At 36.3% G+C, this 15,692-nt stretch overlaps 1 protein-coding gene across 1 annotated transcript in view; it reads left to right on the top strand.

Annotated features, from left to right (window-relative positions):
• Window positions 1-15,692, top strand: part of PROZ (protein Z, vitamin K dependent plasma glycoprotein) — a 45,195-nt gene that overhangs the window by 15,293 nt on the left and 14,210 nt on the right. The window contains exons 5-6 of the mRNA XM_074192081.1: window positions 5,845-5,976; window positions 6,665-6,750. Coding sequence (XP_074048182.1) covers window positions 5,845-5,976; window positions 6,665-6,750 — 218 coding nt within the window. The remainder of the gene's footprint in view (window positions 1-5,844; window positions 5,977-6,664; window positions 6,751-15,692) is intronic.

The raw sequence follows: 15,692 nt of genomic DNA on the forward strand, positions 1-15,692 counted from the left end.
GCACCTGCTACTGAAAAGGTGAGGTTGGGAAAGTTGACTTTTTGGAACTTTCCATCAGCTACTTTGTTCTAAGAAAGCGAAAGGGACCTTACAATCCATCTCAGTCTCTTGCTTCCCTGCCATATGTAGCCTAAGTTTCCTTTCTCTTTCTCTACCATATTCTCTTGTCCCAGTTCACTTTGTTTAGTCCCAGATGGGATTCAGGATTACTATCACTACTCTTGCTCAGCTCATGTTGTCCTCACTCCTTCCTCTTGGTCTGTTCTTTTGCATAAAGTGTACATATTTTTCAGAAATACGAAATGTTCACCTTCTGGCTTAAAGAGCGTGATAGTCCAAATCACCTTCCAGACTGGGAGGAAATGAATATCCCTCTGAACTACAAATGTATCAGATTACCATCCTCATCTCTATTACAACTAGATTAATGATATACATCTCACTTAGTATGTTGCAGAGTCACTGTGATCTCAGTTATAAAATAAGGGATTTGGACAGATGGTCTCTAAGGTGACTTCTTGGTGTAAACAACCTAAATCTATGACCTAAATTCAGTGCAGAGTGTTGTTTGAAGAACCTGTCTTGGAATTAAGATCTGGGTTTCATGCCTTACTTTGGACTCTGTTACTATCAATAAATCATCTAACTCCTTAAAGCTCTCTGCACCAATTCAAAACCATAAATTGCAGAGTAATTGCTGATATGCATTGTCAGATTTGATTTTCTTGCTGGGAATCCCCTATGACAATGAAATTACATGTCTGGACCCAAATAAGATTATTTAAATAATGGCTCATACAAAGGAAGGTTACCACTTTGATGAAGTCTTCAGTGCATTCATTAAAAGTAACTCATTCTTCATCTATTTTAAGGAATGATCTGATAAACTTTTCCTCAGAAGTCTATGATTTTTATTCAAGTATGACTACTTATAGGAGGGGACCAGGTCAAAGGGATGGAAGAAAATGAGTAACTGAATTCAAATTTGTAGATATTTATATAATTCTAAATGAAATGAGTAAACAAGGTTAGAAAGGACAGAAGAATGTATACATCTGTATTTTGGGATTTTTAGTTAACTGACAGAAATGAGGATTCTTTGTCATTTTGGGAGAGGAAAAATGGACTATTTTTCTAAGCTTCCTATTATTGTTTCTCATTAGTTACTATGATTGCTATTGTTATAAATATCTGATTCATTATTATTTTGTTACTAAAATTTTTAGGCAGCTAGGTGGCACAGTATTGGGCCTAAAGTCAAGAAGACTCATCTTTCTGAGTAAAAATCTGACCCCAGACACTTAGTGACCTGTGTGACAACTCACTTCATCCTATTTATCTCCATTTACTATCTATAAAATAAATCAACTGGAGAAGGGAATAGTAAAACACTCCAGTATCTTTGTCAAGAAAACTCCAATTGGGGATACAAAGATTTGGATAGGACCGGAAACAACTAAAGAATACAATAGTAAAAATAATTTTCAGCTTGCTTGGACTTTCAATCACATTAAAGAGAGAGATTTTATACTGTTCTGTGTACTTTTAGCTTAATATAACATTTAGAAGTGTGGTAGACTAGAAAGAGCATGGAACATGGGCTCAAGTCTTGGTTTTGCCATTTTCTTCCTAGTTGATTGCCTGAGAATATCATTGTTACTTTCTGAACCTCAGTTTTCTCATGTGAAAAATGGATAAAACAATATAGGATCTTCCTTAGCGTTAGTGTGAGGAAGGCATTTCATAAATCATAAGAGTTGTGTAAATGTTAGTTACTTCAAAAACAACTGGGGGGGGTTTTAATAATGAAAGCTGGCATCTTCTATCATGCTTTAGGGTTTGCAAAGTGCTCTGCATATGTTATAACATTTGATCCTCACAGCCACCCTGAGAAGAAAATGTCATTATTATCCCCAATATATACAAAAGGAAATGGGGCCAAGAAAGGTTCAATGATTTGTCCAAGACCACAAAGCTAGGAAGTATCTTAGAACATATTTGAACTCCTTCCTGACTTTCTGATTCCAGGTAAAGTACTTTTTTTTTCACCACACCACCTATATTATATACTGGAATTGGCAAAGAGAAAGGCTAAGGAAACCCAATCATTGAAAATCTCTTTCCCCTAGATATTTTAGACTGAGAATAGTGGTCCAAAACAAAAAATAAATAGAGTATCTTCCCAATTATGTAATGCTCCCAACATTTTTCTTAAAAATATATTATAATCTATATCAAATTGCTTGCCTTCTCAAGGAGAGGAGATGGAAGAAGAGAGAAAGAATTTGGAACTCAAATTTTTTTTAAATGAATGTTAAAAATTATTTTATCTTTGAAAAAATGAAATATAAACATTTTCAATTAAAAGTATATTATAGGGGCAGTTACGTGGTGCAGTGGATAGAGTACTGGCCCTGGAGTCAGGAGAACCTGAGTTCAAATCTAACCTCAGACACTTAATAATTACCTAGCTGTGTGACCTTGGGCAAATCACTTAACCCCATTGCCTCGAAAAAACAAAACAAAAAACAAAAGTATATTATAGTTTATTTCATTTAGTTCTGTGTGTAATAAAAAATGTTTATATGAAGAAGAAACAATGGGAAAATGTTAGAACCTCAAATCTAAGATGGCGACCAGAAGGAATCGAGTCTTAGGAGCTCTCTGATAAATCTCATAAACTAAGGATTCTAACTAAACTTTTGAGAGACAGAACCCACAAAGGGACCCAGTGAGACAGTTCTCCTACTCAAGGTAACCTGGAAAAGAGCAGAAAGGCTCTGCTCCCCGGGGTCAGAGGGGCAGCCACCGGAGGGGTGGCCCACTGAACTTCAGCCTCCCGGAGGCAACCCCAGGGCACTGGGAGCCGCTGCTCACAGCAGCAGGGGAGTCTCCTGAGCTGTACCCTGGGGAGCACCGGGCACAAAGTGGGGGAACAGCAGGGACCTCTGCCAGAGCAAGCACATGGAGCCCAGCCCTCGGGGCACACAGCAAGCAGCCCAGACCAGGAAACAAGCAGGAAGAGCCTGCAAGCAGGAGCCCCCAGGGCATGAGCCCATTGAGCTGAAGGAGGGGAGTGAAGAGAGAGAGAGAGACTGCCCAGCTCTGCCCTCTGCCCCTGGAACAGGACTCTGGGGCTCTGACCACATTCAGATCCTGATCCCAGTCTAGGCCCTGCCCCAATAGAACAACAGGGCCCCCCCACCTCGGCCCCTTGGCAGAGGGGGTTGCTTATGGTCATTCACAGACCAGGAGGGAGGACAGAGCCTCACACACTGAGACCCTTGTGGGAGTGTCCCAAAAGCTCAGGAAGCACCCCAAAACCAGGCCCAGGCTGGGAAAATGAGCAAGCAGAGAAATAAGAGAAAGACTATTGAGAAATATTTTGCAAATGAGCCCAAGAAGGATCAAAATACTCAGTCTGAAGATGAGGAAGCACAAGCTCCTGCATCTAAAGACTCCAAGAAAAACAGAAATTGGGCTCAGGCTATGACAGAGCTCAAAAAAGACTTTGAAAATCAAATGAGGGAGTTGGAAGAAAAACTGGGAAAAGAAAGGAGAGAGATGCAGGAAAAACATGAAAATGAAGTCAGCAGCCTAATCAAGGAAATCCAAAAAAAATGCTGAAGAAAATAGCATGCTAAAAACCAGCTTAGGTCAAATGGATAAAACAGTTCAAAAAGTTATTGAGGAGAAGAATGCTTTAAAAAGCAAAATTGGACAGATGGAAAAAGAGATAAGAAAACTTTCTGAGGAGAACAAATCCTTCAGACAAAGAATAGAATTCAGGGAGATTGATGAATTTACCAGAAATCAGGAATCAATACTTCAAAACAAAAAAAAATGAAAAATTAGAAGAAAATGTGAAACATCTCACTGAAAAAACAACTGATATGGAAAACAGACTTAGGAAAGATAATTTAAAAATTATTGGAATACCTGAAAGTCATGATCAGGAAAAGAGCCTTGACATCATTTTCAAAGAATTACTACAGGAAAATTGCCCTGATATTCTAGAAGCAGAGGGCAAAATAGAAATGGAGAGAATCCACCGATCCCCCGGAGAAAGAGATCTCAAAAAACCAACCCCTAGGAATATTATAGCCAAGTTCCAGAACCCCCAAGTCAAAGAGAAAATATTACAAGCAGCCAGAAGGACACAGTTCAAATATCGTGGAGCTGCAGTCAGGATCACACAGGACTTAGCAGCAACTACATTGGAAGCTCATAGGGCTTGGAATACAATATACCAGAAGGCAAAAGAGCTTAGAATGCAGCCAAGAATGAACTACCTAGAAAGGCTGAATGTCCTCTTCCAGGGAAAAAAGATGGACTTTCAATGAACCAGGGGAATTTCAAATGTTCCTTTTGGAATGGCCAGAGCTGAACAGAAGGTTTGATCTTCAGATAGAGCACTCAGGTGAAGCATGGAGATTGGAGGAGAGGGGGGAAATATGAGGGACTTAATGAGGATGAACTGCATGCATAGAAAAATGATACTGATAATATTCATATGAATCTTCTCAGTTAATAGAGCAGGTAGAGGGAGCTTTTATAGTTGAAGCACAGGAAAAAGCTGAATTCAAAGATAAAATATGGTGTAAAAATGGAGTCAATAGAAAAAAGGGAAATGGAATGGGAGAAAGAAAAAGGAGAGGGGGAATAGTTCAAGATATTTCACATAAGATTTTTTTTTATTGCAATGAGCTATTGCAATGATATGGAAGGGGGGAGGCAAGGGGGAATGAGGGAACCTTTGATCTCATCAGAGATGGCTAGGAGAGGAAACAGCAAATATACTCAATGGGGTATAGACATCTGGGGGAGCAGGGGGAAGGGGTGGGGATGTGAATAAAGGAGGAGAGGATGGACCATGGAGGGGGAGTGGTCAGATATAACACATTTTCTTTTTTACTTCTTGCAAGGGGCTGGGATTGGAAGGCCTGCCCAGGACCATAGGGCCAGGTGGATTCTAGGCCTAAGGGGTGGTATGGGGGCTCAGGGCTTCTTGGCCCCAGGACCAGGGATCTGTCTGCTGCGCCACTCAGCGACCCTACAGCAGAGTCAGAGTGAAAGGAGAGAGAAATAAGAAAGGAGGGAGTTGCGATCAGCAATGGCAACAGTGGAAAAATATGGAAATAACTTTTGTGATGGACTTATAAAGAATGTGATCCACCCGTGACAGAGTTGTTGGTATTGGAACAAAGACTGAAGCACATTTTTTATTATTATTTGGGGGAGGGTTCAGGGCAAGTGGGGCTGGGTGGCCTGCCTGGGGCCACATAGCAGGGTGATCTTTGGGTGTCTGGGGCCGGATATGGACCCAGGTGCTCCTGGCTCAAGGGCCAATGCTCTGTCTGCCACCCAGCCACCCCTACTATTATTACTGTTTTATTTTATTTTGGGTCTTTTTTTTTTTTCTTCTTTTTGTTTTTTTGCAGGGCAGTGGGGATCGGGTGGCTTGCATGTCACATGGCTGGGTGATTGTTGGATTTACGAGGCTGGATATGGACTCGGGTGCTCATGGCTCCAGGGCTGGTGCTTCGTCCTTTGTGCCACCTGGCCATACCTACAATTATTACTATTATTTTTTTTATTTTAATTTTTTTCTCTCCCCTTTATTTTTTTCACCCAAGCAAGTCTATCTATATTCATGGGGGGGAGGGGTATTTTGTTTACTTGTAAACAAGAATATTTTATTAATGTAAAAAAACATTTGTACAAAATGAGAATAAAAAATAAATTAAAAAAAGAACCTCAAATCTGAGAAAATGGTCATAAAGAAATTATAAATGAAATTGTTTTTCCACACTCATATTAACATTTGTATTCTTTCCTCTTCAGCTAAAAATGAATGTCATTCCAAGAGAAGTGAAGGATGTGACCACTTTTGTCATCCAGGCAAGGAAATTTTTATGTGCAGTTGTGCAAAGGGTTATAAACTGGGAACTGATCAGAGATCATGTATTCCAAAAGGTAAGTACACAATTCAGAAAGAAAATAGTGGAATCACTCAGTCTTTAGTAGTACAGTTCAGACCTGTTGCCACCCTCAGTGCTCCTGAGTATGGTCTGAACTAGTTTAAAATGTATTTGGGGGATATTTAACATAATAAATAAGAATATGATAAAACATAAATAATATTTCATTTTAAAACTAGCCAATATGCAACCTATAGAGATCCCTCTGTATAGTTTAGTAACCCTTGTTTTCATTTGAGTTTGACACTATTGGGTTAGACAGTCTCTTCCCTATATGTGTCAAAGTTCTTCCCTTCTCTTATAAATGGTAACCTAAAGATCATGTAGTTTGGTCCATTTTGTTATAATGAAAATCTGTTCTTCCTCATGGCCAAATATCAATCAGCAAACTTCAGCTTCAAGATAGAAAAATGTCAAACAATCTCTACTGATTATTATAATATTATTAAATTGATTGTATTACATTATGTGATATTATATTACACCAAATTATATTATTTAAGCTATAAATTCTTTAATGTTTTATGAGCAATATTGTCTAAAATTGTCATTCTTATATAGGAATGAATCAAAATTAGCATTAGATTTCAGATATTAATGAATAATTGTTTTAGAGCAACATAAGAAGAATTTACCTTTGGTCCAGATTTCAATAACTTTTCTTCACATTTTTCTTATTGAAGAGAAGTGTGCATGTGGAATCCTCAGTCCTGAAAGTAATGAGACAATGAAGGATGCCAAGCTGACTCTCCAAAATTTTCCATGGCAGGTAATGGAAAACTATCCATAATAAGCACTTAAGATTCTGTATGTAGTTAACATGTATTTGTGTGTGTATGTTGTTATTGTGTCATTTTTCAGCAATGTATGACTGTGATCACAATTGGGGTTTTCTTGGCAAAGATACTAGAGTGGTTTGGCATTTCTTTTCTCCAGGTCATTTTACAGATAAGGAACTGAGGCAAACAGGATTAAAGTGACTTGTCCAGAATCATACAGCTAAGAAAGTATCTAAGATCAGATTTGAACTCAGAAAGATAAGTCTTTCTTACTCTAGGTCTTGTCTTCTATTCACTGTGCTACTTAGCAGCCCCCTATATACATGTGGTGGTTGGTGTTTCACCCTGTTAAACATTTCTACTACCTTCACCAAATGAAAATCTGACAGAAATGTAAATCACAACTAAATATAAGCTACCATTAAAATAAAAATATCATTGTTTTTAAAATACAAATATTTAAAGCAAAACTAAGTTGTCAGGTCATTACATTTACATTAGGTTTTCAAAGCTCTTTCTTCAATTATCTTCATAAAACATAAATAACAAATGACAAACCACTTTCCTCCTGTCTGAACCTTTTCTTTATTTCAAAATAGTATCATTGTTATCATTCTTAAAATAAAAACTATGTTGATGCGATGTCCTATACCATATAAACTTTTGAGTGGTTTTTTCCTCTCTCACCTGAGACTGCTTCTAAACTATGAGTTAGTAACTTTCAGTGGATGTCTCTACCCAAGAATAAAATAAAGTAATATCTACATCTAAAAATGATCCTGGAGTAATTTTTTGATGTTTTGTCCAATTGTCCTTTTTATTATTATCATGTTGATTTTAATATTGTCTATATCCTTAAGGTCCTATAACTGTTTGTATGCAATGAGAAGTAATTGTGGTTTGCCATGTGATAATGTTTTTTTAAGATCTTTGAGGATTTCCTAATTAATGATAGCAGATTTCTCTATGTAGGAGTATGTGCCTCAAGACCAGCCAGTTAAGCACTATAGATAGATGCTCTTTCCTGGTTTTCTTCTGTCTCTTACATAATTATTCTTCCTTTGACTATTCATTCTCCTTATATTTTCCCCCTTTCAGTATTATCTATTCCCATGACTTCAATGATCCCTTCTATGAAGATGTTTCATAACACTATAGGGTTATAGAATTAAGAGATGAAAAGAGCCTTAAAGATCATTTAACCCAAGGGGTTCTTGAACTGGGATCCCAAGTACCCCTCCCCCAAGGCATCCTGAGTAGATCTCAGGGAATCTGTGAATTTAGATGAGAAGAAAACTACATTTTTATTTTTTTAAAGAGGCAATTAGGGTTAATTGACTTAAGTCACACAGCTAGTGAAATATCAGAGGCCAGATTAGATCTCAGATCCACCTGTCTCCAGAGCTGGTGCTCTATCTTCTGCATCATCAGGCTGCCTCTTACATTTTTATTTCAATATAATTAGATTCCTTTGTAATCCTAATTTTTGTATTTTAAAAAATCATTCTGGAAAAGAGTCCACATGGTTCATCATTAGTGTCAAAGGGGTTGATGACATGACAAAAGTTAAAAACTTTAATTATCTAGTCAAATGTCAAGTTTTATAATGACAATATAGAGGTGCAATGTGTGTATTGTGTATATATGCATATATATAGACATATTTCTATGATAAATATATGTGCAATATATAATACATAATTACATTATATATGTGTGTATATAAATACATATAGATGTAGAAGCATTACTTTCTGATACTTATATCTATATATTTGCATATATATACATATAGATGTATATAATATATAAAGTGATACTTCTTTATATATATTTATTTGTACACATAGATATATGTGAAAGAAAGAGTGTGAGGGGGAGAGGGAGAGAGAGAGAGAGAGATCTTGAGTTCTAATTAATAAGCAGCATTTGAATCCCTTGCCAGCTGTGCTACCATGAACAAATATTTCTCAGCCTATTTCCTCATATGTAAAATGGAGATAATAATACTTGAAATAACAAACTCACAGGGCTATTGTGAGGAAAGTACTTTGGAACCCTAAAAGCACTATTGAAATGTCAACCAATTGGAGCAGCTAGGTGGCATAGTGGATAAAGCACCGGCCTTGGAGTCAGGAGTACCTGGGTTCAAATCCGGATCTTAGACACTTAATAATTACCTAGCTGTGTGGCCTTGGGCAAGCTACTTAACCCCATCTGCCTTGCAAAAACCTAAAAAGAAAAAGAAATGTCAACTAATTACAGAATATCTAGACTAGCCCATGTCTGAACAGAAAAACCTTTAAAACATCCCTGACAAGTATTTACTCAAGTTTTCTTGAATACCCCCCCGAGATTTGGAATACATAAACTTCTGGGGGAGCCAAGGCTATTTTTAAGGCTGCTCTAATTAACTGGGCATTTCTTCTTACTTCAAGCTATAATGCTATTCTTTGTCATCCACTGCTTCTAAATCTGCCCCTCTCTTTCACTATAGAGTTAGTTGTCACTAAAAAGTTAATAAAACAATTCAGAATCACAGCAAAGCCAGTTCGATATAATAGAGACCAGTAGTTTCATATATCTTTTTCTACGATGTATATAGAAATACTTACTTATTTAATTTTTTAAAAGAAAATAACCAGGGGCAGCTAGGTGGCACAGTGGATAAACACTGGCCCTGTAGTCATTCAGACCTCAGTTCAAATCTGACCTCAGACACTTAATAATTACCTAGCTGTGTGGCCTTGGGCAAGCCACTTAACCCCATTTGCAATTAAGAAAAAGAACTACCCAGAAAAAGCTCATCGATATTTTTAAAAGATAGAAGTTCTTGGTTATAGGCTTGTTTAAGTAAGTCATCTAACATTTATTAACTACCAACTGCGGGCTAGTTACTGTTCTATTTTTTTAATGTCATTCTGGTTAAAAAGTATGTTCAATGAATTCCATTATGTTTTTCTAAGCAATTACTATTTTTTGCATTTAAAGGTAACTGAAGAAAGTAAAAGTCATTTTAAATTAAAATAATTTAAACTTTTGAATTCTTGTTTCTCACTTGACTGAGACTTCCTCTAAATTCTGAATCTGGTAATTTCAGTGAATAAAAGAATAAAGAAGTCAATATCTACTGAATACTTGTGACAAAAATAAGACTGGTTTAATTTTTTTATGTTTTCCCTCCAAAATTGTCCTTTTCATTATTACTATGATCATTTTGACAACTGCTGCATCTTTAAGGAAGTACAATGTTCAGGAAAAGTACCTCTGATTTGAGGACTATCAAGCCCTTTTCAGGACTCTTCTCCATCTTTGTGAGCCACCTGACTCTCACCTGTACCTCCAAAAATCTGTAGTATGAACAGCAGGCACACCAAGGCAAAATGACAACTAGAAGAATTAATGTCAAGAAATTAGAGTGTTTCTCTGAGTCAGAAGTTTGTTGCTAACTTGGAAGGAAAATTGAGTCAACATACAGTTGGCAATAGTGGAGTAGAAAGGGAGTTGACAGCTTAAAGAGATTTGATTTACAGCACTGTACTTGCTCATCTGGGTAGAACACTTACAAGCATCAAGACTGATTTGAAGAAAATGATGGGGAAATACAGAAGCTGCTAACTGAAAAAAATGGGAACTCCACAGGGTTTACCAACAGGATAGTTCATCCATTTCTAAGAAGGCAATATTTTATTCCATCAGAAGTAAAATACAAGGGAAGTTTAGAGTGATGCAGGATTCTTAGCTCAGTAAAAAGGCAGATGAAATTCAATTTTATGCAGATAGTAAGTGCTTTTTTGATGCCCTGAAAGCTATTTGTGGGCCAAAGACATATGGTGCACCTCAACTAGTCAGTGCTGATGGAGCACATTGATCAGTGGTAGGGACATGATCCTATAGAGATGGGCTGAATACTTCCATAATATTCTTAATAGACCATTGTCAATCAATGCAGAAGCCATTGACCCTTTACCTCAAGTTGAAGTCAATTGGTCTCCAGCTGAATTTCCAAATGAAGTAGAGGTTTTGAATGCCAATAGGTTCCTTTAATGTGTCAAAGCACCTCAAGTTGATTCTATTCCAGGTGAGAATTAAAAAGTGGAGGGTCCATTGCACATATAAAAGAAGATTGATATTTTCCAGGCTGAAATTTTCCAGCATGAGGAAGCTATCCCCCAAGAATTGAAAGACTTCTCCATTGTCCATCTCTATAAAGGAATATATTGTTCTGTTACAATCAAAGAGGTGTTTCTCTTTGAGTCCTTGTTGGCAAGATTCTTTTTTTTCAGTCTTTTTTTTAAATTTATTTTTATTAAAGATATTATTTGAGTTTTACATTTTTCCCCCAATCTTGCTTACCTCCCCCCCTCCACAGAAAGCACTCTGTCAGTCTTTACTTTGTTTCCATGTTGTACCTTTTTCCAAATTGGGTGATGAGAGAGAAATCATATCCTTAAAGAGAACAGAAGTCTAAGAGGTAACAAGATCAGACAATAAGATATCTGGTTTTTTTCCTAAATTAAAGGGAATAGTCCTTGCACTTTGTTCAAACTCCACAGCTCCTTATCTGGATACAGATGGTACTCTCCCTTGCAGACAGCCCAAAATTGTTCCCGATTGTCACACTGATGGAATGAGCAAGTCCTTCAAGGTTGAACATCACTCCCATGTTGCTGTTAGGGTGTACAGTGTTTATCTGGTTCTGCTCATCTCACTCAGTATCAGTCCATGCAAATCCCTCCAGGTTTCCCTGAAATCCCATCCCTCCTGGTTTCTAATAGAACAATAGTGTTCCATGACATACATATACCACAGTTTGCTAAGCCATTCCCCAATTGAAGGACATTTACTGGATTTCCAATTCTTTGCCACCACAAACAGGGCTGCCATAAATATTTTTGTACAAGTAATGTTTTTAGCCTTTTTCCTCATCTCTTCAGGGTATAGACCCAATAGTGGTATTGCTGGGTCAAAGGCTATGCACATTTTTGGTGCCCTTTAGGCATAGTTCCAAATAGCTCTCCAGAAGGGTTGGATGAGTTCACAGCTCCACCAACAGTGTAATAGTTTCCCAGATTTCCCACATCGCTTCCAACAATGATCATTATCCTTCCTGGTCATACTGGCCAATCTGAGAGGTGTGAGGTGGTACCTCAGAGAAGCTTTAATTTGCATTTCTCTAATAATTAATGATTTAGAGCATTTTTTCATATGGCTATATATTACTTTGATTTCCTCATCTGTAAATTGCCTTTGCATATCCTTTGACCATTTGTCAATTGGGGAATGGCTTTTTGTTTTAAAAATATGACTCAGTTCTCTGTATATTTTAGAAATGAGTCCTTTGTCAGAATCATTAGTTGTAAAAATTGTTTCCCAATTTACTACATTTCTTTTGATCTTGGTTACATTGGTTTTATCTGTGCAAAAGCTTTTTAATTTAATGTAATCAAAATCATCTAATTGGTTTTTGGTGATATTCTCCAACTCTTCCTTAGTCATAAACTGTTCCCCTTTCCATAGATCTGACAGGTAGACTAGTCCTTGATCTTCTAATTTGCTTATAGTATTGTTTTTTTTATGTCTATGTCCTGTAACCATTTGGATCTTATCTTGGTAAAGGGTGTGAGGTGTTGGTCTAATCTAAGTTTCTTCCATACTAACTTCCAATTTTCCCAGCAATTTTTATCAAAGAGGGAGTTTTTATCCCAATGGTCAGACTCTTTGGGTTTATCAAACAGCAGATTACTATAATCATCTCCTGCTTTTACACCTAGTCTATTCCACTGGTCCACCACTCTGTTTCTTAGCCAGTACCAAACAGTTTTCATGACTGATGCTTTATAATATAATTTTAGATCAGGTAGGGCTAAGCCACCTTCTTTTGCACTTTTTTTCATTAAGCTCCTGGCAATTCTTGACTTTTTATTTCTCCATATGAATTTACTTACAATTTTTTCTAACTCGTTAAAGTAATTTTTGGAATTTTGATTGGTAGGGCACTAAACAGATAGTTTAGTTTTGGTAGAATTGTCATTTTTATTATATTAGCTCTACCTATCCATGAGCAGTTGATATTTGCCCAGTTATTTAAATCTAATTTAATTTGTGTGAGAAGTGTTTTATAATTGTTTTCAAAAAGATTCTGAGTCTGTCTTGGCAAATAGACTCCCAAATATTTTATATTGTCTGATGTTGCTTTGAATGGGATTTCTCTTTCTAGCTCTTCCTGATGTTTCTTGCTAGACATATATAGAAAAGTTGAGGATTTATGAGGGTTTATTTTATAACCTGCAACTTTGCTAAAATTGCTAATTGTTTCCAGGAGTTTTTTAGATGATTTCTTGGGATTTTCTAGGTAGAGCATCATGTCATCTGCAAAGAGTGAGAGTTTTGTCTCTTCCTTCCCAATTCAAATTCCTTTAATTTATTTTTCTTCTCTAATCGCTGATGCTAACATTTCTAATACAATATTGAATAGTAGTGGTGATAATGGGCACCCTTGTTTCACCCCTGATCTTATTGGGAATGCCTCTAGCCTTTCCCCATTGAGTATAATGCTTGTTGGTGGTTTCCGATAGATACTGCTAATTATTTTAAGGAACAGTCCATTTATTCCTACACTCTCTAGTGTTTTTAATAGGAATGGATGCTGTATTTTGTCAAAAGCTTTTTCAGCATCTATTGATATGATCATATAATTTCTGATAGGTTTGTTGTTGATATAATTAAGTATACTAAGTATACTAATATTGAACCAACCCTGCATTCCTGGAATAAATCCTACTTGATCATAATGTATTATCCTAGTGATGACTTCTTGTAATCATTTTGCTGAGATTTTATTTAGGATTTTTGCATCTATATTCATCAGGGAGATAGGTCTATAATTTTCTTTCTCTGTTTTAACTCTTCCTGGTTTAGGTAACAGTACCATATTGGTTTCATAGAAAGAGTTAGGCAGAGTTCCATCTTTCCCTATTTTTCCAAAGAGTTTATATAGGATTGGAACCAATTGTTCCTTAAATGTTTGTTAGAATTCACTTGTGAATCCATCAGGCCCTGGAGATTTTTTTTTAGGGAGTTCAGTAATGGCTTGTTGAGTTTCTTTTTCTGAGATAGGGTTGTTTAGGTATTTAATCTCTTCTTCATTTAACCTGGGCAACTTATATTTTTGCAAATATTCAGCCATTTCACTTAGATTATCATATTTATTGGCATAGAGTTGGGCAAAATAATTTCAAATTATTACTTTAATTTCCTCCTCATTGGTGGTGAGTTCACCTTTTTCATTTATGATACTAGCTATTTGGTTTTCTTCTTTCTTTTTTTTAATCAAATTTACCAGAGGTTTATCAATTTTATTGGTTTTTTCATAATACCAACTTTTGGTTTTATTTATTAATTCAATAGTTTTTTGCTTTCAATTTTATTAATTTCTCCTTTAATTTTTAGAATTTCTAATTTGGTAATTAATTGGGGATTTTTGATTTGTTCTTTCACTAATTTTTTTAGTTACATGTTTAGTTCATTGATTTCCTCTTTCTCCAATTTATTCATGTAAGCATTTAGAGCTATATATATCCCCTGAGAGTTGTTTTGAATGAATCCCATAGGTTTTGGTATGTTGTTTCATTTTTGTCATTATCTATGATAAAATGGTTAATTCTTTCTATAATTTGTTTTTTGGTCCACTTATTTTTTAAAATGAGATTATTCAGTTTCCAATTTGTTCTACGTCTATATCTCCTTGGCCTATTGCATATGACTTTTATTGCATTGTAATCTAAGAAAGATGTCTTCACTATTTCTGCCTTTCTACAGTTGATCATTAAGTTTTTATGTCCTGTAGTACATGGTCAATTTTTATATAAGTTCCATGTACTGCAGAGAAAAAGGTATATTCCTTTCTATTCCCATTCAGTTTCCTCCATAAATCTACTATGTCTAATTTTTCTAACAATCTATTTACCTCCCTAATTTCTTTCTTGTTTGTTTTATGATTCGATTTATCTAGATCTGATAGCGGGAGGTTGAGGTCTCCCACTAGTAGAGTTTTGCTATCTATGTCTTCCTGTAATTCTTTCAGCTTCTCCTCTAAGAATTTGGATGCTGTCCCACTGGGTGCATATATATTCAATATTGAAATGACTTTATTGTCTATGGTACATTTTAGGAGGATATAGTTTCCTTCCTTATCTCTTTTAATGCTATATATTTTTGCTGCTGCTTTGTCTGAGATAAGGATTGCTACCCCTGCTTTTTTTTACTTCAGCCTGAAGCAAAATATATTTTGCTCCAACCTTTTACCTTTACTCTATATGTATCTCTCTGCTTCAAATGAGTTTCTTGTAAGCAGTATATTGTAGGATTCTGGGTTTTAATCTACTCTGCTATTTGCTTACATTTTAAGGGAGAGTTCATCCCATTCACATTTAAGGTTATGATTACTAATTCTTTATTGCCCTCCATGCTATCTTCCCTCTGTTTGTATTTTCCCCCTTTCCCCCACTTTTATCCATATTCCCCAGTCTTTTATTTCTGAAAACCACCCCCTTCAGTGTGTTTGCCCTCCTATATCACACCCTCCCCTTTCTTTCCCCTTTCCCTTTTTCCCTTTTCCCTTCCCTTCCTTTTATTATTTCCCCTTATTTCCCCCACTCCCCTTCCCTTTTCCCCTTTTAATACTTGAAAGGTTAGATGTTTTATAAGTTAACTGAGTATGTGTAGGTTGACTTTAAGCCAAGTCTGGTGAGAAGAAGATTCAAGTGTTTCTCATCTGCTCCCTTCTTCCCCTCTATTACCATAGGTTTTTTTGTACCTCTTAGTGTAATGCAATTTACCCCATTCAATCCCCTCCCTCCTCCCGTCTCTTTCCTGTCCCCCTTTTTAGGGCGGTAGTGTTTTTTTTAGATCATTCTATCTAAGTCATAGA

The sequence above is a fragment of the Macrotis lagotis genome, chromosome 6 (genome assembly GCF_037893015.1).
Source record: "Macrotis lagotis isolate mMagLag1 chromosome 6, bilby.v1.9.chrom.fasta, whole genome shotgun sequence".
NCBI classification, from domain to species: Eukaryota; Metazoa; Chordata; class Mammalia; order Peramelemorphia; family Peramelidae; genus Macrotis; species Macrotis lagotis.